The 13,971-nt window shown below is 44.5% G+C and overlaps 1 protein-coding gene across 3 annotated transcripts in view; it reads left to right on the forward strand.

The window, feature by feature from the left end:
• The window catches only part of LYRM4 (LYR motif containing 4), a 194,504-nt gene extending 182,516 nt beyond the window's left edge, over positions 1 to 11,988 (forward strand). For all 3 annotated transcript variants that reach the window (XM_088471696.1, XM_088471698.1, XM_088471697.1), the window contains exon 4: positions 11,487 to 11,988. In XM_088471696.1, the coding sequence (XP_088327822.1) occupies positions 11,487 to 11,549 (63 nt within the window). In that variant the 3' untranslated portion in view covers positions 11,550 to 11,988. The remainder of the gene's footprint in view (positions 1 to 11,486) is intronic.
• Positions 11,989 to 13,971: the final 1,983 nt, after the last annotated feature.

A 13,971-nucleotide genomic window follows, 5' to 3' on the forward strand; every position in this document is an offset into this window, starting at 1 on the left:
GCATTCCTGAGTGGTGACTTGGAGGTGACTAGTAGTGCAGGTCGGGATAAGGCGGTCAGAATCCCGGTGCTGGAATCCCAACTGCTGACATCCCCACAGTAAGTATTAGGTTTAAGGGTTAGGCACTAGATGAAGGGTTAGGGGTAGGCACTAGGGGGAGGGGGAGGCTGAAGGGGGATTAGGCTTAGCCGGCGAGAGGGGATGGATGGGGTTAGGCTGCGGGCAAGGTGGGTTAAGGGGAGGGTTAGGATACTTAAGAATTTCTGTCAGGATTTTGAATGTTGGCATCCCGTACCCATCACCCGCTGGGATTTCCCTTTACTGGTTAGATTGTACACAGCAAAACATGCAAACAACAAAACTGAATGTTGAATATTAATCTCAACATTAATGAGTCTCATAGAAATAGTTATAGCATGAAAAAAGAGGAACATGTGTGATGTGAACCGTGTGTATATGTTTCTAAACAGTTATTGCCAATTCTAGTTCTTCAACTGCTTTCTCTATAAATAAAGTGACTTTAGCATTGCATAACCACTATTTTATATTCTTGATTAAGCATATAATATTGATGGCAAATGCAGACCAATTGGTCCATCTAGTCCTTTCCATTTTACTTATTCATACCTATTTTTTTTGTATTCTTTCATTTGTATTTTAACATTAGAAAACACATAAGGAAATACAACAATAAAGGTCGCAAAGTACAGAAACCTCATTTTACTTATTAATGTTTTATTTTTAGTACAGACTTCTTCTTATACCAAGCTCATAAATTCATTTTAGGTTGTTCTTCTCAGTACATCTGCTGAGAGTTTATTCTAAGCATCTACTACCACTGTTTCATTTCCAGCAGTTACACAAATTCGGCTTTACTTCCACCAATAAGACATTTTGGGCGGTATTCAATTGTTTTAGCGCACCCAATCTCGCGTCTAAAGTGACAAGAGATCGTGGGGTGCTATTCAATTGATGCCCATTATCGCGCTGATCGCGCCTATAGAGGTTGGGTTTAGCCGCATAAAAAGGCTACCCCTGACCAAAGAGTTGGGCGCGATCGCGAAAAGTGCAGTTTGGGCACTTTTCGCCCATTTTAGCTGAGCTGTGCAAGCTGAAATGGTGCGCCGGCGCTTATCACACCTGACAGGAGCAACAATTGAATAGCTCTGTGTTTCTACCCCCTTCGGGCGCGAAGGGGGGTAGGAACAATTGAATACCGCCCTTTGTGTTCCATGTTTGCGGTTATCTTTGAGCAGAAGATTACCAAATAAGTAATTATATTAGTATTTTACTGGACAGCAGATATATTCTGATTTGAGCATAGATTTGTTATTTACTAAAGTTAGAGTAAATCTTGATTGCAAGCTTTTGAAAAATTTAGTCTATTGATTTTTAAAAGTTATCATATTTGCAGTTTAAGGTTTTACATTAAACGTCTCATAGACTCCAAATCACTGGGAGGAGTGACTGCTTCTGATAACTATTTATTTGACCTGGAAAAGATTTTATTTATGAAAGGAGTATCATACAGTAGCATTTTCAGCCTTACAACTATGACTTGACACCCATGAAACATTATTTGACAATATCCTGTAAGCTGCCAACAATTTCCTAATCACATCATTAGGGCGATTCTCTGTGTGACGCACGGGACAATTACATAAATTCAAGTATGTGAACTGTTTCTACACAATTATTATTTTGTTTCTGGTGTCCAAGTCTTTACTTCATGGTAGAAAATATACAGCAGAAAATATTACACTACAGTAAACCGTTCCTTCTGGACTTTAAAAGAAAAACACTGTGTCATATGCACAGGACTTTGAGTCCCATGCATCCCGCAAAGTTTTACAAATTTCCAGAACTGCTATGTTGCATTACTTGATGACCATTTGCAGCCCTTCATGGACTTCATGTATCCCCACAACGATGGACTATTCCAGCTTCGTCACGTCCCCAGACCTGCCTTCAGTCGAGCCCTGCACACCTCCGCCAAGCCCCGCACCCCTCATTGCTAACCAGGGTGCAAATATGAGTATATGTAGTGATGTTTGTGAATTAAATTTGTTAGTATTGCATTCAAACAGTGGAAGAAGTGGGCGCCTCCTAGTGCAGGACATTTCAAAACAATATAATATTGTACAAACCCCTAAGTGAGGGGCCCCATGCCAGGAAAAACATAAACTGTTTGCTTATTTGAACCAGCACCAGTGTTCGCAAATATGCGCTTAAGCGCGTATTTTACCCATATCGAGCACTGGGGACTCACTTTTTTAACGTACCCGGGTCCCTGGGGACGTGCTGTGCTGTGGCCAATCCCTGACAGCTGGCTGCAGCACAGCGCGTCCACCTGCAGAGACAGACACAACGCTGTCTGTTAGAGCAGCCAATGAGAGTCAGATAGACTCTCATTGGCTGCTGCTATGGAAAGCCGTGCTGGGATCAATTGTCAGATCCCAGCATCGGCACAGCATCTGTGCCCGGCGCTGGGACAGTGTGTTTGTTCCCAGCGCCGGGTAAGCCACTGCGGCGGGTACCTGGTGAAGGGACTGTCTGGTCCCTTCCACCAGTGGCAGTGGTAAAGTGTCGACGGGAGAAGCTTGGCTCCGGGCGCGAGCTGACCGGAAGCCAAATAGCGGCGGCGGTTGTTTGGCACTGGCCACGAGCTTTTGGCTCGCGGTTCAGCAGCCAATAGGAGGCAGACGTGATGAGCCAATCGCGGCTTGCTGCGTCATAGCCCCGCCCACTCGCGGCGTCTTGAATAGACGCCGCTGAGCGGGAATGTTCAGTCCATCGGCGGAGGGGAGGAGTGAAGACCAGAGAAGAGCGGTGCGGCAACAGTTCCGTTGACCGCGCAAGAGGCCAGAAGACGGTGTAATCAAGAAGGAAGAGGCGGCGCCGCTGGCCAGGACAGGCCAGCGGCAGAAGACTGAAGCTGAGGACCGAAGAGGACTGCGGATGTGGAAAGCAAAAGAGCTAACGAAGCTCCCCCCCCGCAGCCTCTTCCACCGTACTGGTAGGCGGCCTTGGGGAACTGATATTTTACTCCGTCCTAGACCACCAGGGTTATCGGGCACTAGGCCCGTGGGATAAATTCAGGCAATAGGCCTGTGGGTGTATAGGCGGGCACAAGGCCCGGGCAACATAGGGGGCATTAGGCCCAATTGAAGGTATATGCCCCCCCAAATAGGTGTGTGACTTGGTCATTAGGCCCAGGTCACTATAGGGCAAATAGGTGGGTCCCCAGCAGTTGACCCACCTATTTGCCCTTTAGTGACCTGGGCCTAATGCCCAGGTCACTCGCACCTATTTGGGGAGCAGATACCTTCATTGCACTGCATAGCGGGACTGAGAGGCATATGGGGGACTCCTGGGGGAACTGTATAGGAGGACTACTACTGGGGGCACTGTATAGGAGGACTACTACTGGGGGCACTGTATAGGGGGACTGCTACTGGGGGCAATGCATAGGGGGACTACTACTGGGGGCAATGCATAAGGGGACTACTACTGGGGGCAATACATAGGAGGACTACTACTGGGGGCAATGCATAGGGGGACTACTACTGGGGGCAATGCATAGGGGGACTACTAATGGGGGCAATGCATAGGGGGACTAAAGGGCATTAATGTGCAGTATAATGTGTAAAGGGCATTAATGTGCGGCATCATTTTGTAAGGGGTATTACTGCATGGCATAATGTGTAAAAGCTGGGCATTAATGTGCGGCATAATGTGTAAAGGCTGGGCATTGCTGTGTGGCAAAATGTGTAAAGGGCATTAATGTGTTGCATAATGTGTAATGGCTGGGCTTTGCTGTGAAGCATAATGTGTAAAGGGTATTAATGTGCGGCATAATGTGTAAAGACCGGGCATTTATCCTTTGATAAATATACCTATTACCTAAAGTGTTATTCATAGGCTAACCATACTATCATTTTAAAACTGGACACGTGAATTAATTACAAAGGTTCTGTGACTGGATAACTTCATGCCTGGATTTCACCTGGTTTTAATGAGCCACAGAACCTGTGTAATCCAGGAGTGTCCCAGTTTGATATGGTAAGCCTACTTATTCACTATGGGTTTTGTGAACAGACAAGTCATATTACCTGAAAGATCATGGAGGCATTAAAACATGCATTTAAGGGGCTTGTGGGGATATCTGATGCCGTTGGAGGTATCAGAACTGCATTTTAGGGGCATGTGGGGATGTGTGGTGGCATGTGGGGAAGTCTGAGGCATATGGGAAGCTCTAAAGCATAAATTATGATGGGACCCAGGAATGGTCAGGTAGGACCCCATTTTTATTTTTAAGTGGTGGGTCCCTGGGACCCACAAATTTTGTCACTCACCGCGATCACTGAGCACATATATAATTTTTTCAGGTACGAGGCTAGTCACTTATAACTTTGCACAGTATTATATTATTTTGACGTTTTCTGCACTAAGATGTGTGTCATGTTACATATTAACAAAATCTAATAGTTAACAATGGTGTGGTTGTTGTTGTTATTATTATGAATGAGGTGCTGCTTCTCCATATGAAGGGAGTCATCTAGGCCAGAGGTTCCCAAACACTGCCCTTAAGGCACACTAACGGTCCAGGTTTTAAGGATATCCGTGGTTGAGCAGAGATGGTTAAATCAAAAGACTGAGGTATTAATTAAGTCACCTGTGCTCAAGCATGGTTATCCTTAAATCATGGACCATTAGGGTGCCTTGAGGAACGAGTTTGGGAACCTTTGATCTAAGCAATTGAAGGTTGATATATCACAGTCTTAGTTTAAGGATAGTTTCTACTGCAGGGTCCATAGGGCTCCACAGGAGACCTTGGGGTATAGGCATTATGACATCAGTCGTCGAGCACCTCAATAGTTAAATTTGTGCTCCCAGGATGCACCGGGTCCCTCTGCTTTACCCCGCACCCATGCCAAGGCACCTCAGTTTCGTAGGTGCTCGGCATGGAGTCGGGTCACTTCAAGGGGGGCTGCGTGGACAGCCCCTGAAAATAGTTTTTTTCTTCAGTGTGGTCAGCACGGGCTGTCCGGAGGACGCCCATGCTGCCACTCCGACACCCCGCCGGCGCCGAGACGCTGGCACGGCGCCAGGTATCGCGGCAGGTGTCTGGGGGGTTTGGCTAGCAAAAGCCCCCAGATGCCCAGAATTGTGGCCGGACAGCACGGGGGACATTTCAGGTAAGCAGTGGGCGTCCGCTGATGAACAGTTCCTTTTACTTCCCAGGGTGGGGGTCCCTGGGAAGGGCTGCGCGTGTCAACAGGCACAGCGCCTGCTCTGACAATAGACCACCAGGGAAATGGGGCCACAGCGTGCGGACGTTGTGGCATCCCTGGGGTTAACAGCATGCCAGTGGAGCGGGCCTTCCCTGTAAGGCACTGCCGGCCCCTCCCCCCGCTGCTCTGCGCGCCTTTGGTTGCGATCTTGGGAGAGCAGATGCTGAGTCCAAGAAAGGATTAGAAGGTTTACCCTTTAATGGCCAAGTCTTATTTGGACCAGATTTGGACAAAATCTTGGACACTTTGGCCGCCGCCAAGTCGGCATGCTTACCCTCGGCCCCAATGCCGTCGGGATCAGGAACTCAGTCCTTTCGGACTTTTCATCCTCAGAGTAAGGCCAAGGTTCAGTCCTTTCCCAGACCGTTAGGAGCTAAGAAGGTCACAAAGCCCAAGAAACAACCTTGGAGTGCCAGGCACCCAGCTGCCAAGCCCGACGCTAAACCCGCAGCTTGATGAGGCGGGCCTCTCATTGGGGACCCCAAGGTGGGAGGCCGACTTCTTCAGTTCGCCCAGTGTCGGTGTCATACCACAACAGACACTTGGGTAAGGGAAGTGGTGTCTCAAGGGTACGCCCTTTCCTTCCAGAACAGACTTACTCATCAATTCTTCCCTACGGGGCTTCAGAGGGATCAAGAAAAGGCATTGGAACTGCAGAAGGTTATACGATATATGCTCCTGCAGGGAGTTATAGTTCTGGTACCTACTCCCCAGAGGGGAATGGGGTATTATTCCACCCTCTCTTTGGTTCCAAAACTGAATGGTACATACAGGCCTATCCTAAACCTCAAGTCCCTGAACAAGTTTCTCTGAGTGCCTCGGTTCAAAATGGTAACCCTGCGGTCGATTATACTGGCTATGGAAACTGGGGATTTTATGGTGTCTCTGGACATTCAGGATGCATACCTCAGCTCACCAGAGGTACCTCAGGTTCACGGTGTTACAACAACACTTCCAGTTTCAGGCCTTGCCGTTTGGACTGTCTACAGCACCCAATGTATTCACCAAACTTATGGCAGTAATGGCGGCCCAACTGCGGCTGCAGGGGATCCGCCTGTTGCCCTACCTGGACAACCTGCTGTTGTTAGCCAGGTCTCCGGATTTGCTTCTTCAGCATCTACAGCTGACAATAACAGTGCTGCAAAGCCACGGTTGGTTGTTCAACTGGAAGAAGTCCTTGCTGACGCCCTCACAGAGGATGCTACATCTTGGGGCGTTGTTGGATTCTCAACAACAGAGGATTTTCTTAACCAGGGACAAGATAACCACACTACAGCAGTGAGTTCACAGCTGCTTACACAGTCGCCGGGTGTCTATTCACTCGGCAATGCAATTACTGAGCTCCATGGTGTCGACATTCGACATGGTGGAGTATGACCAGTTTCATTCCCAGCTTCTACAGACACAGATCCTTTCCAGAAGAGATGGATCTCCACGTCAGATACGAACCCAGACATTGGTACTGTCTCCGGAGGTATGTCTGTTCCTGACTTGGTGGCTACACACAGGTCACCTCACCAAGGGCCGCCCTTTTTGGATCCCAGAGTGGGTCCTGTTCACAATGGATGCCTGTCCCCGGGGTTGGGGTGCAGTGACAGGTTCACACCTCTTCCAAGGAAGGTAGACACTAGAGGAGTCCGTGCTTCCAATAAACATATTGGAACTCAGGGCAGTTCTTAGGGCTCTTCAGCAAGCAAGGCTCATACTTCACGGAAAACCTGTGCAAGTCCAGTCGGACAACGTTACCACAATGGCCTACATAAACCGCCAAGGAGGCACTCGAAGTCAGGCAGCACTAAGGGAAGTGTCCCGCATTCTGACCTGGGCGGAGGAAAATATCCCAGCCATATCGGCAGTGTTTATCCCGGGAGTCCTGAACTGGGAAGCGGACTTCCTAAGCCATCACGACGTACATCCAGGGGAATGGTCACTTCACCAGGAAGTATTTCAGCTTCTGGTGGAAAATGGGGCCTTCCCGAAGTAGATCTGATGGCATCTCGGCACAACCACAAGTTGCCAAGGTACGGTTCAAGGACACGAGATGTGGGAGCTATGTTGGTAGACACTCTGGCGGTCAAATGGACCTTCCAGTTCACGTACCTGTTCCCTCCATTCACTCTTCTGCCTCGGGTGATTCGGAAGTTCAAGAAGGAAGGAGGTACGCTGCTGCTGGTGGCTCTTTTTCATGTCGTCCGCCCTTTCTGATTTTTCATAGGAACAGGGCGGTTCTTCGTACTCGCCCTGGTTTCCTGCCTAAGGTGGTATCCAGCTTCAATATTTATGAGGAAATTGTAGTGCCAGCCTTTAACTCCCCATACCTCTCAGCTGGTGAAGCCTCCTTGGATGTGGTACGGGCTCTAAAGACCTAGTGGACGTACCAACTCATTTCGGAAGTCGGACTCATTGTTTGTCCTTTTTGGTTTCCGAAAGAAAGGATGGCCTGCCACTAAGACGTTGGCAATCTGGATTTGCCTGGCAATATCAGAGGCTTACATTCATGAGGGCCTTCCTGTTCCGTCAAAGCTCATTCTACTCGGTCTGTGGGTCCCTCGTGGGCAGCTCGTCGTGGCGCCTCAGCTGTTCAGCTGTGTAAGGCAGCCACTTATTCATACATTCCTAAGGTATTATGCATTCGATACGTTTTCCTCTCAGGATACCTCCTTCGGGTGGCAGATTCTCCTCTCTGCACAGGAGCGTCCCCACCCTTAAGGAGACTACTTTGGGACATCCCCAAGATCTCCTGTGGAGCCCTATGGACCCTGCAGTGGAAAATAAGAGCTTACCTTTGTTATCTCTATTTCTAAGAAGTCCATAGGGATCCACAGGACTGTTCTGGTCTCCATTTTTTCCGTCTCCTTCGTTATGTGAGAATATGATACTTGTGTGTTCCAGAAGTTCTTTCTTCTCCTCCTCCGGCCATTGGCTTCTTACGAAACTGAGGTGCCTTGGCATGGGGGCGGGGTATAGGAGAGGGACCCGGTGCATCCTGGGAGCACAAATGTAACTATTGAGGTGCTCGACGACTGCCGTCGTCAGCCTATACCCCAAGGTCTCCTGTGGATCCCTATGTACTTCGTAGAAATAGAGATAACAAAGGTAAGGTCTTACCATATATCTCTTATTATTTGTTGCACTATTGGTGCAGAGTGTGCGGTGAATACATTTTAACTGAGCCACAATTTGCTATAGACATATAAGTATATATAGTCAAAGAAGCAGAAGGGATGCGCACCACAATGAGTAATTATAGTACACATAAAAAACGTACACATTAAATATCACAATTCGGCATGCAGGATTATCAACGAGCATGGTAAGACACAGCCACAACAGGATCAGTGGAACCGCCACAAGTAGTCGCCTTGTCCGCGGTGAACACAGTGTCCCAGATCCCAATCACAGGACTGCACTTCCCATGGGGCAACGCCACGGCGTTGTGACGTCACCAGAAACCACGCCCAAATGCGTTTTGTCTTTTGGACTTCGGCAGTATATACATATGAGAGATCTGTATGTGTATTTTTTAACCAGTTCTTCATTATACTGTGGTTTTAAATCTACATATTTGGTGTGGGTTTTTTCTTATTACTTTTTGTGCTTACTGTATACACAAGTATGTGAAGCAGAATTACAAAAATTATTTTAAATGTAATATAAGCCATAAATGAAAAACAAATACCATACTTCCATGCTTCCAGTGACGCAATGTATGCTACATACATTTGAACCTGGATCAGTGCATTAGTTACGACCGACCGTTGCATTAGAAACTTCAAACAAGGTGATTAGTATAAAAGTGATAGCTATTAACATTTTCAGTATAACATGAATTATTTCACCTTCCTTGTTGCAGCAAGCTACTGTATGCTTAATGAATTGTTGGTGCTGTTTGTTTTGGATAACTGAACTATTATGAAAATGTTGAGACATTGACCTCTGGTAATTGGCTGCTAGCCAAATGTGACTCTTGTTACGTTTATCAACCTTCATATAAGTGTGTTGTATTTACTCTGAATTAAGAAAATGAGGTGGCACCCCTGGCCACCTGGAATAGCGGGCAAGTCTGCCAGCCAGCCGCCACCTGCCCGCACCCTCACACCGCCATCCACTTTTCCCCCTGCAGCCGCCCACTTATAGAATGCAAGTGGGTGATCCTGGGGGAGTCGATGACTCTATTCTCCCGTACCCCGCTACACAATGGATTGACGGCATCGTGCAGTAGGGGGCGGTGCCGCGATCGCACAGTCACGCTCCCCCAAACACTCGTCATGCCCCTTGCTACACCTCGTGCTGAGCCAATTTGGCTGTCTTCTCCTGGAGAGGGCAGCCGGATTGTTGGCAAGTATGTACTTACTAATAGTTGCCATTTCTGTATGGTTAATACATTTATTTATATGATAGTTAAGATAATCCATAGAGTGCACTAAACCCCCACTAAGCAATATAAAATTTGGCTCGCACAAGAAGATTTGTAAGTGAAGGAAATTTGCTCTCTACAGTCTAGAACTGCCCAGTAATATAACATTTTTGGACAAAGACTTTTAAGCTGATTCAGCAAATAGCAGGAGACGATATCATACTAACCCTTTACATCACTTACCTCCAACCTTCCTGGCATACTAGAAATATGTTGTATGAGCTTATAGCCAGAAGGACAATGCTAGTCCAACAGTAGAAAGACTCATACCCCCTTATTTAGCCAAAATTATAGCCAAAGTGCAAAATGGAGACCTAGGGGTAAATTTACTAAAGTGAGAGTTTTTAGAAGTGAGTTTTAAAAGTGATGTTGCCCATAGCAACCAATCAGATTCTACTTAACATTTAACTAGCACCTTCTAGAAGATAATAGGTAGAATCTGATTGGTTGCTATGGGCAACATCACTTTTAAAACTCACTTTTAAAAACTCTCACTTTAGTAAATTTACCCCCTAGTGTATACTCCGAATCTGCCCCCTCTCAGAATTGGTTATATGGTATGTGTATAGCATGGAATACATGATTTAAAAATTAAGATCGTTGAAAATACCTTTATTATATCCTATAGATTGTAAACTTGTGAGCAGGACCCTCCTACCTGTCTGTTTGTCTGTTATTACCCAGTTTTGTTCTATTAATGTTATTTCCAATTGTAAAGCTAACAGAATATGCTGTGCTATATAAGAAACTGTTAATAAATAAATATTCCCTCAAATTGTAGAGAAGGTGCCACACACCCCTATAACTACAGAGTCTTACTGAGTGAAACAGTAAAACAAAAAAGGACAAAATAAAAAATAAAGAAAAACAGAATAGTGAATTAAATTGCATTACCCACAGTGGAGACTGATTTTATGTGTAAATTTATGATAGTGCATCATCACTGGGAACCAGTAAATTTACCATTCCTAGCAGAATGGAAGAAGTCCTTTATACCCCTTTCAGACTGAGAAAAGGACCTGATAATTGCCTGGGGCAAGTTGGGTCCTTTTTCTGTGTGAAAAGGGTCAACCTGGGTCGAAATTCCCTGGAATTCGACCCTGGTCGTTACCAGGGTTATTCCCGGGTCTGACCCATGTAGCCTCCTGTGTGAAAGGCATGATCTGGGTCACGGGGGCCGGGTCATGCCTAAAAGGAACTGATTGGAGGGTACATTGGGTGCTTGGAGATAACATCATCTCCAAGCACCCACTGAAAGATGGAAGACCCGGATCACTGGAATACCTGGGTCCGGGGTGAACTGCGATCCAGGTCCATCCACCGGTGTGAAAGAGGGTAAGTACTGAAACACCGGCTTCAACCCGAGTTAAGTGTCTTAGGTCCAAGCTGGGTTAAAGCCATAGTTTGTCTGAAAGTTGTATTATTGAACAAAGCTTATAAATTTGGTAGTATGTTCACTTTATACTTAAATGTTTTAGTGCTGCAAACATCAGGCATACATTGATGCCAGGACATTTTCTGATGCACTGAATTAAAACAGCCCTGAAAAGAAGCCAGATAAAAAGCCGATTTATGTTGATATCAAGCATCCCGTACTGCAGCATAGTGAATTCTTCAGGATTATATTGTGCATCAATTTTATTTAGTAATAGTAATTATATCTATATTGTAAGTCTCACATAGTGGAAAACATAAGCTCATCTCTTTCAAAACCTTGTCACTATAAATTGTTTTAGATATTTTATATAATTCTGATGTTTTCTCTTCAATTGCAGGTGACCATTGGCCACTTATACTCCACTCAAAAACTGATCATTGAATCTTCAGGAAAGCAGTGATATTGGCAAGATGTCATGTGTGACTAAAACAACATTGGCATGGGATGACTTCAATCTGCCTACTTCTCAACAGTTCTTAAGCTCTCTCAGTCCAGAAGCTTATTTTGCCTTCATCTACATTTTAACTTTTCTAATAGCTATATAACAATATATGGGTTTTATGTATTTAACTGTGCACATATTCATTTCTGGAAGAACAGAAGCCACACAATGTGTACAGTTTGTCTTTCAGTTTAGTAAATACAATGGTGACTCCACAGGACTGTACCGGACAGTTAGATGCCGCCAGGTATAGAAGACCAGTGCTCCTGTCCTACAGTAGGGACAGCTAAATTCTCTAGCCCCTACTACTGCAAATGTAGCAGTAATTATTCTTTATTTTCCTCCTCTGTTTCCAAAATGAGTTTTGTTATGATAATAAACTTACAAATGTCAAATATCCTCTCTGAATCATTTTGGCAGGGATGATGCAACCCATTAAAGGTGCAATATACCCTTTATTATTACAAGATCTACAGTGATATACAGGAAGAATTATTTTGACATCAAGTACATTATTTTGTGTAATACATGGTATAAATGGTATCAGAGGACAATGGTAATTTAAAGCAGCAATCCCACATAGGTATGTTTTGTTATGTTTTTTTTTTTAGCAAGTTAAGTACATTTTAAGGATGCAGTTTAGCTTTCCTACAAATCTTTATCTCCTTTTCAATAACTCTCTGGAGGGAAAAATTTGTATGCTTCACAAGTAAAGTACTGAATTGTATAGGTTTATTATTAAGCTTTCTTCAAACCCTGACCCTTACTTCTAAAACAATATTTAGAATTTATAGAACAATACTTTGGACAGGTGGCATGATATTTATACAGGACATTGATCATGGTGAGCAGCAGTATGGCACTGGTGGGCTGAGAAGAACATTTACAGAATTTTGCGGTCTGCACAAAGTACTGCATATTAGCATTTGTTCATAGCAAATGTAATGACATCTGCAAGATGAAATGGATGGTCGGTAAAAAAAATTGCTTTTGTGATGATCTTTAGGTATACATTATATTATAGTGATCATTTATTAGAATTGTTTTATTACAGCTTTGAGCACTCAATTCAGGTCCCAACTGATAATGTTATCTGCAGAGGTTATCATTATTATATTGCACTATGGCTGAAAACCATGTAATGGTATCCACTTCTCTGCAGCACTGTGATGGTCTGCCATATCTGCCAGGTTTAGGGTGTCAGCGCTCAGGTAGCCAAGTGGAATAAACAAACATATTGTACTATACTGTATGTAGTTTTTATCACCAAAAGATAGCAGGAAACTTCATTACACCAAATTACGTTATTGTTGTGCAAGTAAAGAAAAAGTGTATTATTGAAATGTAAAGTAAGATGATAACCGCACATAACCAATGAACAAAACAAGCAGTACTGTAACTACAAACTGACAATGTGAGACAGGACTCAGCGAGAAGGATATTCATTTCCATTATATGAGAAAAATCCTAAAACACTTCTACAGGGGGAAATAAATGTGTCAGTATTCTTTATGTAGTATAATTTGTTTTAATAGCCAAAGAGGGCTCAGTTTAAATGTAAAAGTAATCCTTTTTTGCATGATGTTGAAATACGAGTACCACACCAAAACCATAACAAATACATGCTTTAATTGGGTGCCTGATTGGTTAGTAGTTTTTGCACTGTTTATGCAACAGTGTTTTTTGCATAGTTTTACTTGTCAGTAACTTCATTAATCTTTTGCTGATCAGCTCTGTTTAACTTTTAGAGTTGACCTCCCAAATCTTGTCTTTATAAATAAATTGAACTCATTAGAAGCTGTTCATTGAGATCCAGAAATTCCTCTTTTTAAATTAGTTTACCATCTTCAACATGTCAATCGAACATCCAGCACACCATGAACCAGTAAGCTGGTTGATATTAACCAGGTTGGCCTGCATGCACAGGCGATGGATGATATCGTTATCGTCCATACGTGCCCGCGCATCACAGGCCGTTGGCCACCGAAAAATGCACGATATGAACAATAATGATATGATCGTTATCGTTCATATCGTCCATTTTAATTGTACCGTGTGTCTGCTCCATTAGTCTGCCTGATGTTTTAAGTGATAATCATTTCAAAAGATCAAAACCAACCTGATTTGCATTTTAAATTACTGCCACTTCAAAACACTGGACAGACTTGCCGGAATCTCGCTGATGCCTGCAGGTGGCAGGCTATTACATTTCCCCTCTATTGCCAGGACCACTGTTACTGCTATGCATCACACCTTAGAAATTCAACTGATGTCCGACCTTTGTCCTTGCCAGTGGCGTAACTAGGGTATTTGGAGCCCAGAGCAAATTTGAAAAGGGAATCCTCAACATGACACACCCCTTTATTTTCACACTGAACAT

This window comes from Taudactylus pleione, unplaced genomic scaffold, assembly GCF_031769625.1.
Source record: "Taudactylus pleione unplaced genomic scaffold, aTauple2 ptg000116l, whole genome shotgun sequence".
Lineage (NCBI taxonomy): Eukaryota > Metazoa > Chordata > Amphibia > Anura > Myobatrachidae > Taudactylus > Taudactylus pleione.